Raw genomic sequence first — 19,551 nt, 5'->3', positions numbered from 1 at the left:
AGGGATGCTATAGGATCCTTCGGAACTAGACTTGCTAGGAATTCTCGAACTAAGATGGATCCAGGTTATCCCCTAGCTAATATTTTGTTCATTCACATATTTAATCTTATGAATTGTTCTTACCCTTACAATCTTTTTTGCATTTTAATATAGCTGAATGGTGGGAGATATATGGTACTGATGCACCTCACCTACAGAGGATAGCAATCAAGGTGCTCTCCCAAACATGTTCTGTTATTGGCTTTAAGTGCAACTGGAGTACGTTCCAATGGTTGCACACTATTAGGAGAAATCGACTCGCTTCGGAGAAGCTTCATAAACTAGTCTACGTTCATTACAACTTAAACCTTCGAGAGCGACAAATAAGAAGGAAGCTTGAAGACTATGGGCCGATAGACTTAAACACAACATTTGTCACAGACACAGCAGACCGATGGGTAATAGAAGAGGAGGAGCCAGTGTTGCACAAGAGAGCGTTCCTTGAGGCTATCGGTGAGGAAGATCTTGAAGAAGGTGATGAGCAGCATGAAAGAGGAAGCATGCAGCCAACGTATCCACCATTCGTTAGAGATGTCGGTGATATTGCAGCTAATGAGGAAGAGTGGGAAGGGGGTCTAAGGGAAAATGAAAGAGATGATGATTTCGAGGCCACCCTATCCCAGCCATATTATTCACATATCGAGTCCCAACAGCAACAGGGTAGGGATGAGCACGACAGTGTAGGTAAGCATGAATGATGGACAAGCTTCGGTGATTTTGAATTGGGAACACAACAGAACACTAACACTCAGGGATTTGGATATAGTCAGACGCCTGTTAATATCGATGATTCGTTTTTAGATCGAATCAATGAATTGTCAAACAAATACAATCAATGGCACCAGCGTGGCTAAGAAGAAGCATGACGTCGTCTGTCATTTTATTTTTAGATCATATGTTACTAATTGTATGCTTTATTGTAGTCCATGTATGTTGATATACTTATTCCATGATAATTCTATGTTTATCCTTTTGTGTGATGTAAATTAAATGGTAAATAGTAGTTCATGTAGGGAAAGAACATATCAATATTCCCATATTCATACAAAGAAATGAAAATTCTTAATGGAGTACCCTCATTTTTATTGAATTCCTAAAAAACAATATTTATAATGAATTTTAATAATTTTTTCGGATTTTTTTAAATCTTTAATCTGACCGATTCACTCGATTCCCGATCAGGATCGCCGATTCGCCGATCCGGATCGGTTTTTGAGGTGCCCGATCCTGGTCACCGATCCGCTTTTTAAACCATTGGGTGAATCTTTGTCTGATAAAACCGGTACAGACCGTCCCGAACTGGCTGGTTTTCGGGTCACGGCCAATTCTCGATATATTGAACGAACTAGATTGCCTTAAATGATTTTTTATTCCCATCAAACGATTTCGATTCGGATCTGATTTTTTAAACATCGATACAAATGATTAGTACCAGTAGTCTTCGTGCACAAGATACATCAAAACATTGATTCAATTAGTTTTTTTTAAACATAAAAAATATGAATCTAAATACCAAGAACAAAATAGAATATAAAAAAACATAGTCTCTCATAATTAATGTACTCTGCAACAGCCCTCTTCATACAAGTAATAAATATAAAAACAACAAATTGAATAAAAATTAAACAAACACAAATAAAAAATATAGATTGAACTAGTTTGTTAGCACATACTATATGAATCCAAAGATGCACATAATATATGAATCCAAAGACAAGGAACAAAAAAGAAGTGACAAAATAGAGTATTGCATACATAATGCAGTACACAAAACACAACTTTCTACAAGCAATAAGTTTAAGGACACGGTTAGCATGCGGCCAAGCCCACACATGTAGAAATGCGGGCTCCTGAATTAATTTATTTTTAAAATAAAATTCGATCCTAATTTTAGGGAATATAAAATCTTTAATATAGATATTACGAATATGAAAAAATAAATAAATTTTAAAAACTGAAAATAATAATTCTATTAAAAAATATTTAGACTATTAGTCTCAATTGGTTTTAGATGGATCACTTATTTGCATTCATCTTTAAGATGAATGTTTATAACTCATGACCGCATATCGTACAAATGCAGTCCAGCCCGTACGAAACAATTGTTCTAAATATAAACATTACAAACTTGAACATAAACAAATGGGAAATATAGAAAAAAAAGAATACATAACATAAATCGACTTCTACGATGTTCCAAGTGGGGGAAAATGCAAAGGGACGAGAGACCATAGTTAGCAAGTCGGGAGTATCAACATATCGCTTCACTATAAAATCGAAAATAAATCGTTTTTATTTTAAAAAGTCGAATGAAAAATTCGGATAAAAAATACGGATCAGCAAAAATACTTTATGTAAAAATATCGTAAATAAATCGAACTAAGCTAAAAAAATCGGAGTGAAAAAAACAGATAGGTTAACTATGTACCATACTAACTATCATAATTATGCTCCATACTAACTATCATAACCATGCACTATACTAGCCATGTTAATTTGAATTCTAAATTAAAAGCTTGAGCCATGCTAACCATTTAGTCATGTAATTCAAAGCTTGTGCGTGTGCACCATACTAACTATTTGGTCATGTTGATGAATTCCAAATCCAAAGGTGGTGCATGTTTCTTTGAGGTACTTACCCATTTACTCATGACACGTGTTGAATACCCAAAAAAGCTAAGTGTTACTTGCCCAAAAAACCATCACTTTTAAGTTTTAATACAACAAATGGAGCGGGGAGGGAAAAGAGAGAAGTGGTTGCAGAGAAAGACAGACAGAGAAGAAATGAACGTAGAGAAAGAGAGAAGGGGGGTGACCACCAATCTCTCATAGAATAGCACTGAAGAGCAGGCACATGCACGTGCAGAGGTTTTTCAGGTGGTGTTGTCTTTTGAAGTAGATGGTGAACCTGTTTGTAAAGAAAATCAGGTGGATGAGCTGTGTAGAACTCAGACGGTGCTGTCTTTTTTGAAGCTGATAGATTGTTGAATCAGGTTTAGGGAACAACCCTAATTTTTTTTACCTTTTTTTTTTTTTTTTGCCTTAATGTAATATTCTTTGAGCTATGTTACATTTGGGGATTTTTGAGCTATGTTAAATTTTGGAACTTTTGATAGTTAATGTTGAATATGTGCTTTAAAAGTTCTCACTATGATACGGTTCTCTTTTTTCCCTAATCTATTTTTTCCTAATTTTTTTCAAGATGTTAAATTTGGGGATTGTTTATAATTATTTATATCTATCTTTTTTTCTAATGTATTTTCTCCTAATTTCTTTGAGATGGTTCTCTATCAGTGGTTATCTTTCTCTCTCTGTGTATTGGAGCTTGATATCGAGCATTATAAACAGTGATTGATAACTAGTAAATAAATTTCCTAATCTATTTTCCCCTAATTTCTTTCTATGAGCGATTCTCTTTGGAGCTTTATATCAAGCATTATGGACACGGATTAATACCTAGTAAATAAATTCATAAAGATATTAAATGACATTTAATTCAAAAAATAAAAATAAACTAGTGATCAATACAATATAAAGCTGCAATACAATAAAGCCTATAAATCTCTGTGAGCATTCAGTGATTTTCTACAATAAATCGGCAGCCATATGCAAGGAGCACATTTTTTTTTTTTAAAAGAAAGAAATAAAAACAAGAAAAAGGTAAATGAACTTTTTCTTTAGGTATAAAAATGAACTTTTTTGGAAAAGAAAACATGTAAATAAACGTTCCCAAAAAAAAACAGATGTTATTAATAGTAAAGTTTTTTTAGAACTATTTATTGTAAATATAGAACTATTTATTGTAAATATAAAAAAATTACGTTTTAAATTTTTTCATAAAAAAAGCGAATTTTTGACACTCTTTTGAATAATACGCCAATTAAAAGGGAAAAACTCCGATTTCTTGAAATAATCGCGTTTAATACGGCTATTTGCAAACAATGCGAGAGGCACATGAGAGGGAAAGGGATTAGAGAGGGAAGAGGGGCGAGAGATGTAGGGCGTCCACATTCAGCGGGACCGACAGAGAGAGAGCATAGTTATTAGTTTGCAACACGATTTTTTTAAAAAAAAAATCTCCGATTTTTTAAAATCCGTTTAGAATTACGAGTTTTTCAAAAGATCTTCAAAAAATTGCATTTTTTCATGGAACCGATGGAATCTGTATTTTATCTTTTTTTCAAAAAACTTCTTCATTAATTTAATATTATTGAATTTTTATTAAAAGATAAGCAAATTAATAGTAGGAGTAAATTAAGAATCTTGATTTAAAGTAAAATTCCATAAAATAGTACAAAATAATATCCCTTAAATACGTTTACAAAAAATTACAAACAATATATTCCCCAAAAAAATAAGATATCAGAATAATTGTGTAACCCAAAATAATAGGCAGAATTAGAAGACTAACCCAATGAAAAACCCTTTTTTTTTTCTCTTTAAACCCCGTGCATCCTTATTAAGAACATTTTGTGTGAGATTCAAAATTGCTTACAGATTTTGTATACTAAATATTTAAGTAGCTAGGAATTCAGTTTGAAATTCGAATTTGCTTAAATATTTTGTTGCTTTTTTAATATGAGAAATGATCCTATAGGACCCTCCTCCACCCATGTGTGTAGGACCCTAAAGGATCACCATTAAATTTGACAGGGATCTATAAAAAAGTTAAATCCCACACCTATGTGATAACTTTTTTAGAGATTCGTATCAACTTTAATGGTGATCATTTGGAGTCCTACACACAGGGTCTTATAGGATAATTACTCTTTTAATACGTAGAGAAGTTTAATTATTTTTATTTTTTATTTTATTGGTGTTTACAACATAGTATTTTGGATGGACTACTATTTTATGTATTTGGGTCCTCATTTTGTTTTAGTTAATTGCAATCCTATACTGATGGTCTTTTTTGTACTTCTTTTTTCTTGAAACAATAATATATCTTAGTTTAGGGTGCAGTTGGCATACGGATGCATCCGTAGCTATAGAGGTAAGGTGCACCTTCAAATTTTATCATGGTATATAATTTTGAAGTAAAATGTTCTTAGGATTATTTGAAAATCTATTTTTACATCTAATTATAAAAATTTTAAATTTCAAAAATAGTTAAAATCAAGTAGATCTATAAACATACAAAAATGTTGAAAATGGACGGTGTAGGTAATATGTTGTAAAATGCACTATTTCTGAGACTTAAAATCTTTTTATTTTTCATGGTTATATATCTCAATGTCAAGATGATCGATGTCAAGATGATCAATCAAAAGGTTTTTCAACATTAAAACTACATTTTCTAATAGATTTTTGAGGTGCATCCGTAGTTCTACATTATAGGGTTGCATCCTTATATAAACTTTTTCTTTTAGTTTATACTTCTTGTTATCTGCTAATGTAATTCTTGTGTTAAGTATTATTTATATTTCACTTTATACTCCAAATAAATCTGTGATATGTTTCATGTTGTGACTTATTGAAAGTTTTCGACAATAAATTGTCAAGTATCACTCTAACGACACTAGGTAAGGTCATAAATTATCGTTCGATGGTTTTAATTATCTATACAATAACTGAAAATCATAATCCTATATTATGTCATGTTTACATATTTGATTTTTTTCACTTTGTTTTTTTGAGACAAATCCGAATTATTTATGACTTTATAACTTACCTCATTTTTTTGATGATCTGTATTTTTTGACCCGATTTTTTTCTACCGACTTTTTGAAACAAAATTGATTCATGATGTTTTGACTTGCCCATATATTTGCTAACTATAAGTGGTAAAGAGAGAGGGAGGTATACGAGACGGTAGAGAGAGACTCGAGAGAGGGAGCGAGTGCGAATGACTTACGAGAGAGAGTAGAGTTAGAGAAAGAAAGGGGTGTGAGAGAGAGTAAAGAGGGAGTGCGAGTCCCAATGGTGGGAGAGCACCGGTGGAATTGGGGCTTTCAAGCCCCAATTAAGCCAAACTGGTTCGATATTAAAAAGAATTGTTTGGTAAGATTATAAAAAAGTCCGATATTTACAACATTCGACTGTTATGATAGTTGCCTAAACCGAAAGGCAGTTTGATGATGGAATAACAAAAGTTTTTTATTTAAAGTGCGGCTGGAGGTTTGAAATATCAGACTTGTGAAATAACAAAAAAAAATTGTGTTAAGTATAGATAGACTTGATGTTTTAATCAACAGACTGCACAATACATAGGAAGTATAAGGTGACGTTTGAAACATCGGATCGTCCACCCTAGAAGTAGGATTTGTTTGATTTTGTGGACATGGCTAACTTTATGAAAGTAAAATAAATAAATAAAAAATAATTAATAAGCGGCTTGATGTAGGCCACATCACATCATAGGAAAAAATAAAAAAATACGTGAGGATAGGACTTCCGCATAAAATAGTGGCTTTTTTGTTTTTTTCTTCCTTAGGAAAGGGCTTTACACCTTACAACATATGAAATTGATTTCTCATAAACCTTTGGCTTGCAAGGTATGAAGCCAATTTTTCAGAAATCTCTCTTGTGGACAGAGATTTCCAATGAACCAAACGCCAAGGAAAATAGAGAACTGTGTGGGAATCTTAGAATTTTGTCCTTCAAGAGCAGGAGTGCTCCGGATAATATCCTTTGATTAGGGGTAAAATCGGAATATATTTGAAAAAGCAGGAAAAAGCCCGGGAGAATTAAGTAGGCCTCAAGCAATGGGTGCATTCAGTGTTGTATGGCTTGGTACATAAGCATGGAATTCTTTCACAGCTCTTTCTGCCTTATGTAATCAAACCCTTGTTCTTATTGTCACCTCCAAAATTAGGGTAACATTCAGATACAAAATTTTTTCTCGATTACATTCAATTTGAAGGTTTCTCTTGAATTGGGTTTCTGATTTTCTTTTTTTGGTTCAAGTAATAATCAGAGTGTTTTATGTGGCAATATTAAATCATGGCCATAAAATTATGATTTTATTGGTTTTTTATGAAAGTTAGGTTTCCTATAAATTTGGTCCTAATGTGAAAAATGTGTTATGTTGAAGTATCATTTATGTTTGTATGAAATAAGGTTGTTTTTTTGCTCTAATGAGAAGTTTTCTATGTAGCAGGTTTAACAAATGGGGCAGAAGCTTGGAAGTCTATGGGGAAGAGTTCAAGGTATGCTCTAAACCAGTAGTTAATCAGGACAACTGTGTGCTATTGATGAAATGTACACTATCCTCTGATTGTTAAGGATTTTTATTCATTTATTTTTGAGCAATAAAATTGTTAAGGTGTTCCTCGCCTATTTTTCGACATATTGTCATTCATTGTGCCATAGCTGGGTTTCATATGAAATTTACTTGTGATGCATGAGCCTCTAGGTATTTATGCAATGAATTGCCTTACCGTTGAGTAATTTGGAACGGTTAGAAGGTTCTTATACACATCTTTCAAAGAATATGGCCTTATCTTCGACTTCATAGAATAAGGCTCTAATATTTAAACTTTCTGCAAATGAAACTACTATGCCATCACAGTCGCGCATTTAGTACTTGATAGAAGGTGACCAGTCATTCGTTATTTATGCATGTGTTAAACTTTATTGGGTAGCATCAAATTGTTGGAAACTGAGCAATGCTCCATCTTTAGAATGCTGAAACTGTCACATTTCTTTGTTTTCCATGTTAAATTTGCCGCTATGACCATTTCTAATTTTTTTTCGCATCATTTCTTGATATCAACATATAAACAACATATTTAATCACTAACATGCTTATATTTGCATGGACATCACGAGCAAAGCAACTCTTTGTATTGGAAGTGTTCGAAATTTGCTTTTCACATTTTCCTATAATGTAATTAAGTAATTTTGGCAGGCTAGAAGATGAGCTTTTTGTCCAATCTGTCATGTCTTTTCCATCATTTCTATCAAACCAAGCTTCATCCATATTGGATCAATTATTTATGTACTTGAAATTTGTATACTTATGACATTTTTATGTGACAGGTAAGCAGCAACTACGAATGATAACAGACAAGGTTTTTGATGAATTTGCAGCAGAACCTGATGCATTTTCATTCAACCGAAATGATCTCTATATTTCAATTCTGGTCGTCTATAAGTAAGAGCTCGTTTTCGTGATTCTATGACACACCCAATTATTCCATTTTTGTGTTAAATATCTTCTGTTTATGTTTGCATTGGAGAAATATCTTCCAAAACATGGTAAGGCTGTGTTTCCTGTTCTGATATACTCCATTTTGTTCTGTTACAGTAATATCAACAAGTATTTCCCTGGCCCTCACAAGGAACCTCCATCACGTGAGCTATTGGATGCTATGGTTGAGGTATGTCTTCCTGCCTAAGTCCTCCTAGAAGTTTTGAAAAAATATTTGAACTTCTAAAATAAATCTTAAGTTCGGTAGTTTCTTTTTAGAATCTGATTTTTGAAATTACTGTCACAAGTTATGAGTGCATGGTCAAATTTTATTTGCTTAATTTACAAGTAGTTTCTTTATTTGGACTGTGCAAAAAATACCAGACGTCTCAAGTAGTTGGTAGGCCTCTATAAGAAGAAAACCAACTGAATTCACCATACAACACAAAGGGCCCCTTTATGTCTCTAGATACGGCTGGGGGCTTCCTTTATCAGGATCTCCATAGGTAGGAGGGCCTAAAAAAGCTGGGTTTGACTCAAGAGATCTCTCACCCACAATTGCCATGATCGCTAAATATTACAATGCCCAAAGTCTGGGATTTTTACAGTGCAGGTATTAGATAATTCATAATTTTTAGTGTTTCTTTCCCTTATTTTCCTCTTATGTCAAAATGGGTTGTTCCTTTTTTCCCCTCCCCCTTACTCACTTGGTTTTTTACTGGCATTTTATATCAGAAGAGGCAAAAAGAGGTGCCCATTACTTGAAATGTTGCATGGTTGAGTTGTCTATTAAGTGGATGCCTTAGAGCACTGACTTATGGCAATCCACAAACTATTATAAACCTTAGCTCTAATTACACACCCAGCTATAGGCGCCATGTTTGAGCACTGCCATATCCCTAAGATTGTGTTTGTCGACTGCCATATCACTAAGATTGTGTTTATCGAAATACTGACGGAAGAGAAAAAGTAGGCATGCACCATTTGACTACTTTGGGGATGACAATTAATGCTTTGAGATTTACTTCAAATAAAATATATAGGAAACATTTAGCCATGCTTTATATGCCACGTTCTCCATGTAACAAACTTCTGTTCCTCTCTCTCGACTCGTTTGATTTGTATCAACATGAATTCCTATTTTGTTGCTAGAATTTTAACTTGCTCTCCCTAATTCTGCCTGGGCCTTCTTCTAAGGACTATATAAATGCATGAAGCAATCTCTCTCACTTTTGTTTAGAACCCAGGCTTGGGCTCTGACTGACCATGGTCCCAATGTCAAGCCAGAGGGCTGATTTGGCCGATTCAGACCGCCCAACTCCACCTATTCTCAATTGAAAAATGGGAAGAGTTTATTTAAAGTTGCAACCTTAAAATGTAGAAAAAATGCACATCTTAAAAATCTATCAAAAACTGTTGATCTTTGTGACCTCGAGATGTACAGATGTAAGGAAAAAAAGAGATTCTAAAATACAAAAAAATAGTGCATCTTGTAATACATTAGCTAGACTGTCCATTCGCAAGATTTCTATGTATTTCTAGATCTTGATCTGTACCATTTTGTGAGTTTTAAATTTTATAATTAGATGTGAACTAATTTTTCAGATCATCATTTAAATTTCCGACACCAAAATTGCATCTTTCAATGAGCTTTTGGTGTTGCGCCTTAATTGAATTGTTTAAGGTTGAAACCTTGTACAGCCTTAATTGGATTGTTTAAGGTTGAAACCTTGTACAAACCACACCCTTGAAAAATATATAAGCTTCTAGGCTCGGGTCTGACTTCTCCCTGTTTTTAGGGTTAGTCATCTAGACCCAGCACCCAGAGTGAGTTGGGCAAGTCTGGGCCTGAGTTGGTGAATTATGATAATAACTGAAAGGAATCCACATCATGCCAACAATTTGTAGTAATTGCCTTTTGCACATGGAACTCATTTGTCATTGTCCACTCCTCTCTCTAACTAAGCACTTTAAAAGTCTTAACTATCCTGTGGCCATTTTTGCAGCGATTTCATTTGGGTCGAGACAGAGCCATCAATCGAGACGAGTTCTACGAATTGGTTCGACAATGTGTCGCTAAAGATTTGTTTTGGTTCGTTGCGAGCAAATTCATCCTTGCTCTTTGTGCTGCCCCTGCTGCAGCTTGCGGGACTAAGAGAGTAGCAACTCGAGTTCCTCGAGTGGGTAAGGCAGTGGAGAAGATCCCGACTTCGGTTCTTGCCTCTTTCTTCACTGTCGGCTTCATTCTTCTCCAAGATGCCCCAGTTTCGATCGAATGAGTTACACCTAATTATTCGAGATAGAGAGCTTTAATGCATTCTTTGGAGAGAGAGAGAGAGAGAGAGAGAGAGAGAGAGAGAGGCTTGATATATGCCCAAGATGCCAAGCAAGGAAAATTGGATACTCTGTTTACTGTTCATTGTTTTGTTCTGAATGTAATGTTTTCTTGTGAATGCAAGTGTTCAATACTTTCTGTAAAATTTCTGAAGGAAGTTCTTGCAGTGCACCTTTTTGAATACGGTACCCCTTCCAAAATCGATCGAAGAGATAGATATTGGTCTCATACAATAATCTTGATCACTACAATTGTAAATCGAAGAAAAAAACTTTAAACCTGACAAAATAATCTATCTTAAATTTTTTAGGACTCTTGATTTTTAATTCGTTGCAAGTCTTTGGATCGGCTTTGGCTTCTGAGCCTCAAAATCATGGACTTCATACATAAAGACATTTGCAACGAGTTCTGATAAATGATCCATGAAAAACCAAGGTAGACTCATGCATCTGGGTAGCAGAGCGCCACAATGTGATGCCTAGATTTTCATTTCGACAATTGAAATATGAAAAAGGAATTACTTGATTAGTTAATCGGAGAGAGAGCAGACGAAGGATATATTCTCTTTAATGTAGTGTACTCGTAGATTTTTCATTTTTGGATCACAATAGTTTCTAGGTAAATTGGGAAGCACTTTACAGTCATTATATTTAAATTAAAAATTGAGCTTCTAAATACTTAGATCTAACCATCAGATTACGATGCTATTTTTATGAGGTATGTGAGACCTAAAAATGCTCCTAGATTGGGTTCTACCCAGTCCTCAATGGTCCAATAAGATATAGTTAACAACGAAATTTAAAAAGGGATTGCTATAAAATAATTTCCTTTTAGTACAAGGTCACAACATTGCTCAACGAGTGGACATGAAATCTGGCAGATTGAAGTGTGCAATATTCGAGAAATTTTATTTTGGATTTCGTGCCTGTTAGATGATACACCTTCAACTACCTGATTTTATATCTAACATTAACAATGATTACGACTTCTTCTACCAAAGGTAAATAAGCTTGTCATATATTTTCATTAGAAAAAAAAAAAAAAAAAAGGAGAATTCAAACTAAAATCTCCCATTTCCTCGTGTGTGTCACTGGCAATTTTGATTTTATTTTTGAATCACTGTTTTACGCGTAGGAACGATTGAGGTTATGTAACTGCGAAAGCATATGATCGTTTGGCTTGTTTCTAATATTTCATTTAATCAGTGAGTGTATAGTGTAAATTGTCTAAAGAAGTGACTAATGTTTGTTAAAATAATTTTCAGATTCGACCTTCAAACTCTGAGAGAGAGAAAGGGGGAGGGAGAGAGAGTCTCTCGTGCTTGCCTATAAGAAAATTTTAATTCCATTCTTATCAAAAAAAAAAAAAAAATTTAATTCCATTGCCATTCAAAAGTTGAGAGAGAGAGAAGAATACTTAATATATGGAAAATAGTTTGATAGGGCTGCAGCCCTATCAAAATAAGTACAGCCTCACCTTATAACTCATCAAAAATTGCAATTCAAGAGTTGGAAAACATTTAAATTGATCATCTCAGGTTGAACATTATGGTTAGGAAAACAATTTAGGATTTTAAATTCTAAAATAGTGTCTATTGCAACAAATCATCTAGACCGTCTATTTTTTCCTAAAAATAAGTGTTCACATATCCACAAGATCTGTACCATTTTTTAGTTTCAAATTTAATTGTCGGTATTAGAAATTCATTTTAGAGCCATCATAGAGATTTTTTATGTCTAAAATGCTTTCCATATGAGAATTTGAGGTGAGTATTTATTTTGTTATCATAAAGCCTAGGCCCTATAAAAACTTTATCATTTATAATGGAAAAATTATTTGATGAGTCAGTGGGCGCAAGAGCCCTGACATGCAAACGTCCATCCTAAAGATGGATGTCATCTAAAGTGTATGGTCCATAAATAAGATATGGACAATGCATTAACAAACTACTAAAATATTATATTTTTAATTTTAAAAGCTTTTTTTTCTTTTCATATTTATGATCATCTTGGCTTAGATAATGAATCTACAAATAAAGTTAGAAAAAAAATCATCTAAAATGAATTTTAATGGGGGCCAGCATATGTATATAGGAGTCGGCCGACTCGTAGCAACCCCATCCTTTATATATATATATATATATATATATATATATAAATAAATAAAAGGTGTGGTTTCTTATAAGGTTGCAACCTTAAATAATCGAATTAAAGTGCAACTCCAAATTTTCTCATATATGTAATTTTGGTGTAAAAACTTAAGATTATCGAAAAATCTATGTTCATATCCAATTATAAAATTTTAAACTCCAAAAATGGTTAAAATCAATTAGATCTATGAAAATATTGAAAATGGACGTTCTAGATCGTATGTTGCAAGATGCACTATTCTTTGGATTCAAAATAATTTTTTTTTCATATTCATATATCTTGATATTGAGATGTTGCAAGATGTACTACTTTTAAGATTCAAAATATTTTTTTTTTTTATATTCATATACCTCGATGTTGAGATGATCAATTAACGTTTTTCAATATTAAAATAAATCAACATTTTAGGGTTGGAATAAGCTTTTTCCATATATAAAAGAAGTGGAAGATATTTATGGGGATCCGCTCGTCCATATTTGACTATCAATGAACTCCTCCTTTTTGTCTTCACGTGAAGCCTGGGTGAGTCGAACCTGGATCCGGAGACATTTTGTCTTGCCATCGATATTTCTTACCTGCAAATAACGGGAGGCGTCCGTTTGGGTCGGGGTCCAAGTCCGGGTCCGTTTAGATGCACTATTTGTTTCATTTTAATGAGAATAATTGTTTGCTACAATATGCAATTAAGAAATATAAAGCATTCATCTCCGGGTTAAAAATTATATAATTTGGATATTTTAGATGCACTATTTGTTTTATTATAATAAAAATAATTGTTTCATACAGGTGAGGCTGCATTTCTACACTATGCAATTAAGAGATATAAAGCATTTATCTCCATATTAAAAATTATATATTTTTTAAAAATTAAGATTAAATTATATTTAAAAAATATATTTATTACGAAACCCGCATTTCTACATGTATTAGCTTGGTCGCATGCTAACCACGTCAATAAATAAAAGGTGTGGTTTCTATAAAATTGGAACCTTAAGCAATCCAATTAAAGTGCACCCCTAAATTTTATCATAATTTTGATATAAAAAATTGTTAGGATTATCTAAAACATCTATTTCCCATAAATAAATAGCCTCTTTGTGCAATTCCATAAAAGTAAAAGCCCATGGTGCTGCTTGAAAAGCCCGCAAAGTTCTAAAGCCTGTGGCCACTGGGGTTTTGTCAAAGTCTTGGGGTGTTTTGTGCCATTTACGTAAAAGTTGGGTCCATTTCAATTTCCCTCTGACCTCCCAGTATGTAATATGTACTGACAAAATATCAAGAGCAAAGAAATTATTTGTACGATAGGAAGTGTCAGTCAGTTCTCTGTTACTCGTCAAGGTGTGTGTTGAGCGTCTTCGTCTGGTCCATCGATGGGTCAGGTATTGGCCACTGTTCAGGACAAATTCCAAGGTAAATCTTTCTGTACTTTCTTTTCTCTTCTTAGGTTGTTTTGTTTCTTTTGCGATAATCGGTTTTCTCTTCTGATAATCAAATTCAATTAGATTTTTTTTTTTTTTGATACCGGAGGTGGTTTGTATGTAAATTTCATGCTGCAATACCCTGTTGTCTGTTTATTTTTCTTATTCTTTTCTGTGATATGATATTTTGATTGTTTTCTAGTATTGTGGCTTAATATCTCTTTTGCTTTTAGTATTTTACTGATATTTAGTGTTTTCCCTTACTTTGTTGTGGTTTTTAGTGATTATTGATCTTAATTTATACGCAATTTCATCTTCGTTTTCTTTCAGAATTTTGGCCTTCATTGGTTTCTCTTGCTATTGATCATGACTGAGTCCTCTTGGTTCATCTCAAGTTTTCTATGAAATTTTCTGCTTTCAGCTAATCGTCAGCATGTTTTAGTTCATGTGCTGTAATTTATATACTAATTGTAAGGTTTAAGCAGATTCAGGGAAATTTTGGTGGAGTTTCATAGTTAATTATTCGTAATTTTTATCTTGATTTTTTCCTTTGTTAAGTATTATTACTGTGGTTTGTGCCTATTACAAAAATATTTAAAACACGCATGCAACTTTGTCTTAATTGAGGGACCTTTGGGGCATATTTTATTGATGACTTTTTCTTTGATACCTTGACAGTGTGAATCTCATTGTTGACCTTTTTAAGGTGATTGATGTACACAATATATGCATGTAAACTTTTTGTCGATTTAGGTTTGTTTTTTTTTTTTGACATTTAGTGGGGAATTATTCTGCATCACTATCTTGTGAATCTCTAGTTTCTTTTTTTGCCTTGTCTTTTTTCTTTTTCTTTTTCTTTTTCTTTGGTGGAGTGGTGGGGGGAAATGATGTTATTCTATAGGATATGCATATTGTTAAAGGCTTTCTTCCATTTAATGCCTATCACTTCTAATAATTGCGCTAGTTTTTTCTTCTTCTTTTCTATGACAAGGTTACATAGGAATGGAACTTGGGACAGTGTGTGAAAACCCAACTGCTACCATCTAGATCCAAGCCCGATTCCTAACATTTGTGCTAGTTTAGCGTTAGTTTGTTGATATGTTGCCTTATGTTGGATTCGTCAGAGATTTTATGGATTTGGCTTTTTGTAATGACATTCAATGAATTAGTGGGTCTTCTAAATTCTTGCAGCTTCTGATTTTCACCAAGATATGGCTTTCCTATCTTATATGGCACACTCATGAGATTTTTGGCCCCCATTAAAGTTACCCTCTCAGTCTGGAACTACGCTTTGGGGATCTCAAGTAGAAGCATGTGTGACAAATGTGGCACATGCGAAACACAAAAACTAAAAATATTTCCCCAATCTAGAAGTTCATCACTTTCGGGTAATCAAGCTTTACAAGTGTCTCATGTGTCAAGCATAAAAGCCGAAATTAGGACCTCAAATTTGATTTTATTATATTCTAGAACTTCAAGAAGAGCTGAAATAATGATTAATGTCCATGATATAATTTGATAAAGCCCCATTAATTGTGTAATGGAATTTCCACATATGTAGTCAAGAAGCCTTTAGGTTTTGGTGCAAGGTTTTGGATGTTGGGTGAAATAAGGGCTAAAATGACAGTTAAATATATTTGATAGATGTTGTGTCACAAAATATGGTTTGGATTAGAGGATCAATATGAAAAGATCGCTGAAAAGCATCACATATGTGGTCACATCAGCAAGGGTAAATTGAGAATGCTAGAGAAGATAAAATCATAAAACATAGAATAAGAGAAGTTCACTTAGGGATGCCTTGGAGCTCTGATTCGATTCCACTTGTGTGAAGATTTGAGGGATGCTCTGTTCTCGATTTCTTTGATTCCACGACAAGTTTGGAAATGAAAGTATATTTGATTAAGAATAGATGCGGCATTATATTAGTGTTAAAAAAATGATGTAGATTAGGTTTATTAAATCCCTTACATAGGCTAATGAGTGCAAAAGGATTAAAAGATCCTTACAGACAGATAAGAAACAGTAGGACCATAAGCCTTCACAAGGTGATACACCATGTTCAATATGTACATAGTCCACTACATGGTGGCTGTTGGTTTTCTAGTTTTTTGTTTTAAGGAGATTTGTTTGTTGGCATAGTGCTTCTTTTCAATCAGGCTCGTCGTACACTGTTCTTAACCAACTTATCTTAGGGCTTGAGTTGCATGGCATTTTGGAGTATTAAGATGTATCTGGGAAATGGTTTTTTGGTGATTTGCTTAGAGGTTTCTTGAGCTGCTCAGATTAACTTCAATGTTACTTTTTCAGTTGTTTATCATAAAAATGTTTTGGGTAACAGAAAGCAGGATTTGAGATATAGAAATTGTATGCTTACTAAGTAATATCTATGGTGCATTTGTTTAAAATAAACGAGCTAAGATTAATCACATCATCCTCACAAAAATATTTTCTCATTTCAGTGGTCATGGCACTCAAGGTATTGAAATGAGAATTGGGCAATCTAGCAGTCTGATTTGGAAAACTTCTTACGCCATTATGACCCCTGAGCCTCTTAACCTATATATAGATTGGTTGGGCATCTATGGTGTTTAATTGTTGTTTCTTGGTGTTTGGGTTTGCTTAGGATTTTTGACACTCGCAGGAGAAGGAATTGTCTATGTCGATAGATGACACCTTCACCTTTTTAGATGCTTTTGCATTCCATGCAGATAAGGTTTTGTACGGATTGTTTGCGAGTATAATGCCATAAGTTCAATCTATGAAAATTAAGAGGCTTGCTGTCGATGTAGTAAATACTTGCTGAAGCAGGGACTCTGGGCATTTCAGGTTGTTGAGAGGTGTTTCCATGGTCATGGTATCTGAGGTTAGCTTTGTATTAGATGACTTTTGCCAAAGCTCCTGGATTTAAGGACAGTTTTATGGCCAATGTTATGGGGGCCAACTACCATGCATAAGCGCAATTGTCCTTGTTTATTGTTAAAACAAACACTATTCTCCTTCTGAGTAGAAAGACAAGGAGGATTAATATTATTATTTTTTCCTGATGAAAGGATTTGTATCATTGAGGGAGGAGGAATTGGACTTAATTCTTGATTATGATGAACAAGATTTTCTCCTCTAAAATACTACTAAAAATTTGGTTAACTTAATTATTCTTCTTCCTTTATATAGTTCTTCTTAGGATTAGTTTATTTTTGGAGATTTTATAGTGTTGGATCAATTGCTACACGTTGTGCTTGTGCTAATACCTTGTTGTGCCACTTACCTTTTGTTTTGTTTTCTTTGTGTTTTAAGTTCTGCTTTTCTCTTGAGCAGGTAAGCAGTGGCGGCAACGTCAACTGAGAAAAATAACAGATAAGGTTTTTGATCATTTTAAGGCAGATACTGGGAAGGAGCATTTAGTTTTTGAGGATCTTTACATTGCAATCTTATTAGTATATAAGTGAGAGATCCATACCTTTTCTTACTGGTCTTCTGTTATTCGCTTTTGCTTTTGAAAAAGGTTCTCTTCTTTTTTGGTTACATATGGGTACTAGAATATGTTCCAAAGTTCAAGCAGATGACTGCTTTTGTTTCAGTGATATCAATAAGCACATACCTGGGCCTCATAATGATCCTCCCTCTAAAGCAGAGGCAAAAGTTATGATGGAGGTATGCACTCCTCATTTTTTATTCACATGAGTTGGCCGTTTGCTGAACTCAAGATATATAAATTTTAGAATGATATGTGTTCCTTCACTGTTTGTTGACTACATGTGGATCTCAAATATCCATTCTCAAGTAGAGAGAGTGGAGATGAACCATTTTCTACCATTGTTGGCTCAAGTGCTGGATTGGTTCATCTCTATTGTTTGTCATTGACTCAGATGGTGGAGACTACATGTGGTGTAATATCCAGTCACTTCAATTAAAAAAGATATTAATATAGGAAAACAGAATGTAGACTATACACAGCCTATGCGTCGTACATAGCTGGAGCATCCAAAATCCATTCCAAACTATATGGTGGAAGTCCCCCATACCTGGGTATATCTATCCTTAGGAACTACAATTAAACTTGTGTGAGTCATTGCGAACGGGCAGTGGATTCCTGGGCTATTTGCAATAACCATTCACAGGCTGTGTATGTTGTATCTCCCAATGATTGAAAGCACGCCAAACTGTACTTATGTGTGGAATGCTTTCTCCAGAGGGCAGGTATCCACCATGCAGAGCCTGTGTCCGATATATATTACCCAGCTGGGGGATCCACTGGCTGTTGTTACCAATAGAAAACGGAGTTTAACCGTAGTTCCTAATGACAAAACCATGCGCAAAATTGAACTGTGGATTCCCTAGCCGTAAAGTGTATTAACTTCCCCTGAACTACTATCTCAACCGAGAATATTTACACAATTTGATTAACATTGCATTTGTATCACTCGATTGCAGACCTTCGACTTTAATCAAGATGGGGTGCTCGATCGTGAAGAATTCTATGACTTCATACAAAAATTAACCTCGGATACGCTAACCCTGGTTAGTCGTAACCTAATCATTGCCCTTGTGGTGGCCCCTGCCATGGCTCTTATGACCAAGAGAGCAACAGAGGGGGTGCCAGGGGTGGGTAAGGTGGTGCAGAAGATGCCCAACGCCATTTATGCATCTCTTATAACCCTTGGGGTTGTTTTGGTTCAAAATATGAGTGACGCTAGTGATTAATCAACCTGGTTCGTTGGGTGGAGATTCCCTTGTTGTCCTATATGTTGTTTCGTTTAAAGAAAAGACCGGTTTTCTTTAGAAGTTTGTGTAGAAAGAGAACATTGATTATATTCTTGTGTTATATATGCTTTTGGTGTCTGGCTCCAAAGTCAATAAAGTAGTACTTGTTTTAATCCTTGGGTTTGTTTTTCCCTTCCGGGTTGTATCATGGTTCTGAATTGGAGTGGGGCCTAAACTTTTTATTGGAACATGTATAGATGGACCTCAGAGAGAGAGCGAAAGAAGAGAGAGAGAGGAGTCTCTTTATTTACTCTAAATATTTACATCATTATGTATGCCTTGAAAAGTGAGATACCAGGTCCTTTATTTTTAGGAAAAGTATACAATGAGGCTACTTATCGATAGTACAAGGTGGATACAATTAATTTTGACCATTGGATGTGAAATTGGATAGTTGCATTTATTCTATTGATCAAGCTCAAAGTTCAATTTTTTTTTTTTTCGAACTTTATGACATATTCAAGCTATCGGATTTTACATTGGATGGTTCTAAGTAATTGTGACCTCTTTAATAAATGGTTTCATTATATACAATCTCTTATTTTTAAGGGTGTGGTTTGTATAAGGTTAAATGTATTTTTAAATAGTGTGCAAGATGATTTTTCAGTAGGGAAAATCTTTATGATGGCATAAAAATTTATTTTCATCTTTAATTATAAAATTTAAAGTTTAAAAAAGTAGTGTAGATTGAGTAGATCTATAAACATTTAAAAA

General features: G+C 34.0%; 2 protein-coding genes across 10 annotated transcripts; both read left to right on the top strand.

Annotated features, from left to right (window-relative positions):
• Positions 1–2,757: 2,757 nt before the first annotated feature.
• Positions 2,758–10,650, top strand: LOC18443965 (uncharacterized). 8 transcript variants are annotated; one of them, XM_088860836.1, is made up of 5 exons: positions 2,758–3,032; positions 7,139–7,187; positions 8,020–8,134; positions 8,288–8,360; positions 10,177–10,650. In XM_088860836.1, exons 2-5 carry the CDS (start codon positions 7,148–7,150, stop codon positions 10,447–10,449), a joined length of 501 nt encoding a protein of 166 aa, XP_088716962.1. In that variant the 5' UTR covers positions 2,758–3,032; positions 7,139–7,147; the 3' UTR covers positions 10,450–10,650. The 8 variants fall into 8 exon arrangements, with proteins under 8 accessions (XP_088716962.1, XP_088716964.1, XP_006854206.1 ...); XM_088860838.1 differs by lacking the exon at positions 2,758–3,032 and adding an exon at positions 5,953–6,039; XM_006854144.4 differs by lacking the exon at positions 2,758–3,032 and adding an exon at positions 6,471–6,854.
• A 3,261-nt stretch (positions 10,651–13,911) lies between these two features.
• Positions 13,912–18,950, top strand: LOC18443966 (Calcium-binding EF hand family protein). 2 transcript variants are annotated; one of them, XM_006854145.4, is made up of 4 exons: positions 13,912–14,065; positions 17,392–17,518; positions 17,655–17,727; positions 18,508–18,950. In XM_006854145.4, exons 1-4 carry the CDS (start codon positions 14,026–14,028, stop codon positions 18,775–18,777), a joined length of 510 nt encoding a protein of 169 aa, XP_006854207.1. In that variant the 5' UTR covers positions 13,912–14,025; the 3' UTR covers positions 18,778–18,950. The 2 variants fall into 2 exon arrangements, with proteins under 2 accessions (XP_006854207.1, XP_088716960.1); XM_088860834.1 differs by lacking the exon at positions 17,392–17,518 and having other exon boundaries at positions 13,962–14,065.
• The last annotated feature ends 601 nt before the right edge of the window (positions 18,951–19,551 follow it).

This window comes from Amborella trichopoda, chromosome 3 (genome assembly GCF_054954075.1).
Source record: "Amborella trichopoda isolate Santa Cruz 75 chromosome 3, AtrichopodaSantaCruz75HAP2 v2.0, whole genome shotgun sequence".
Lineage (NCBI taxonomy): Eukaryota > Viridiplantae > Streptophyta > Magnoliopsida > Amborellales > Amborellaceae > Amborella > Amborella trichopoda.
Note: the sequence above shows the minus strand (reverse complement) of the source record. Positions and strands in the feature narration are given on the sequence as shown.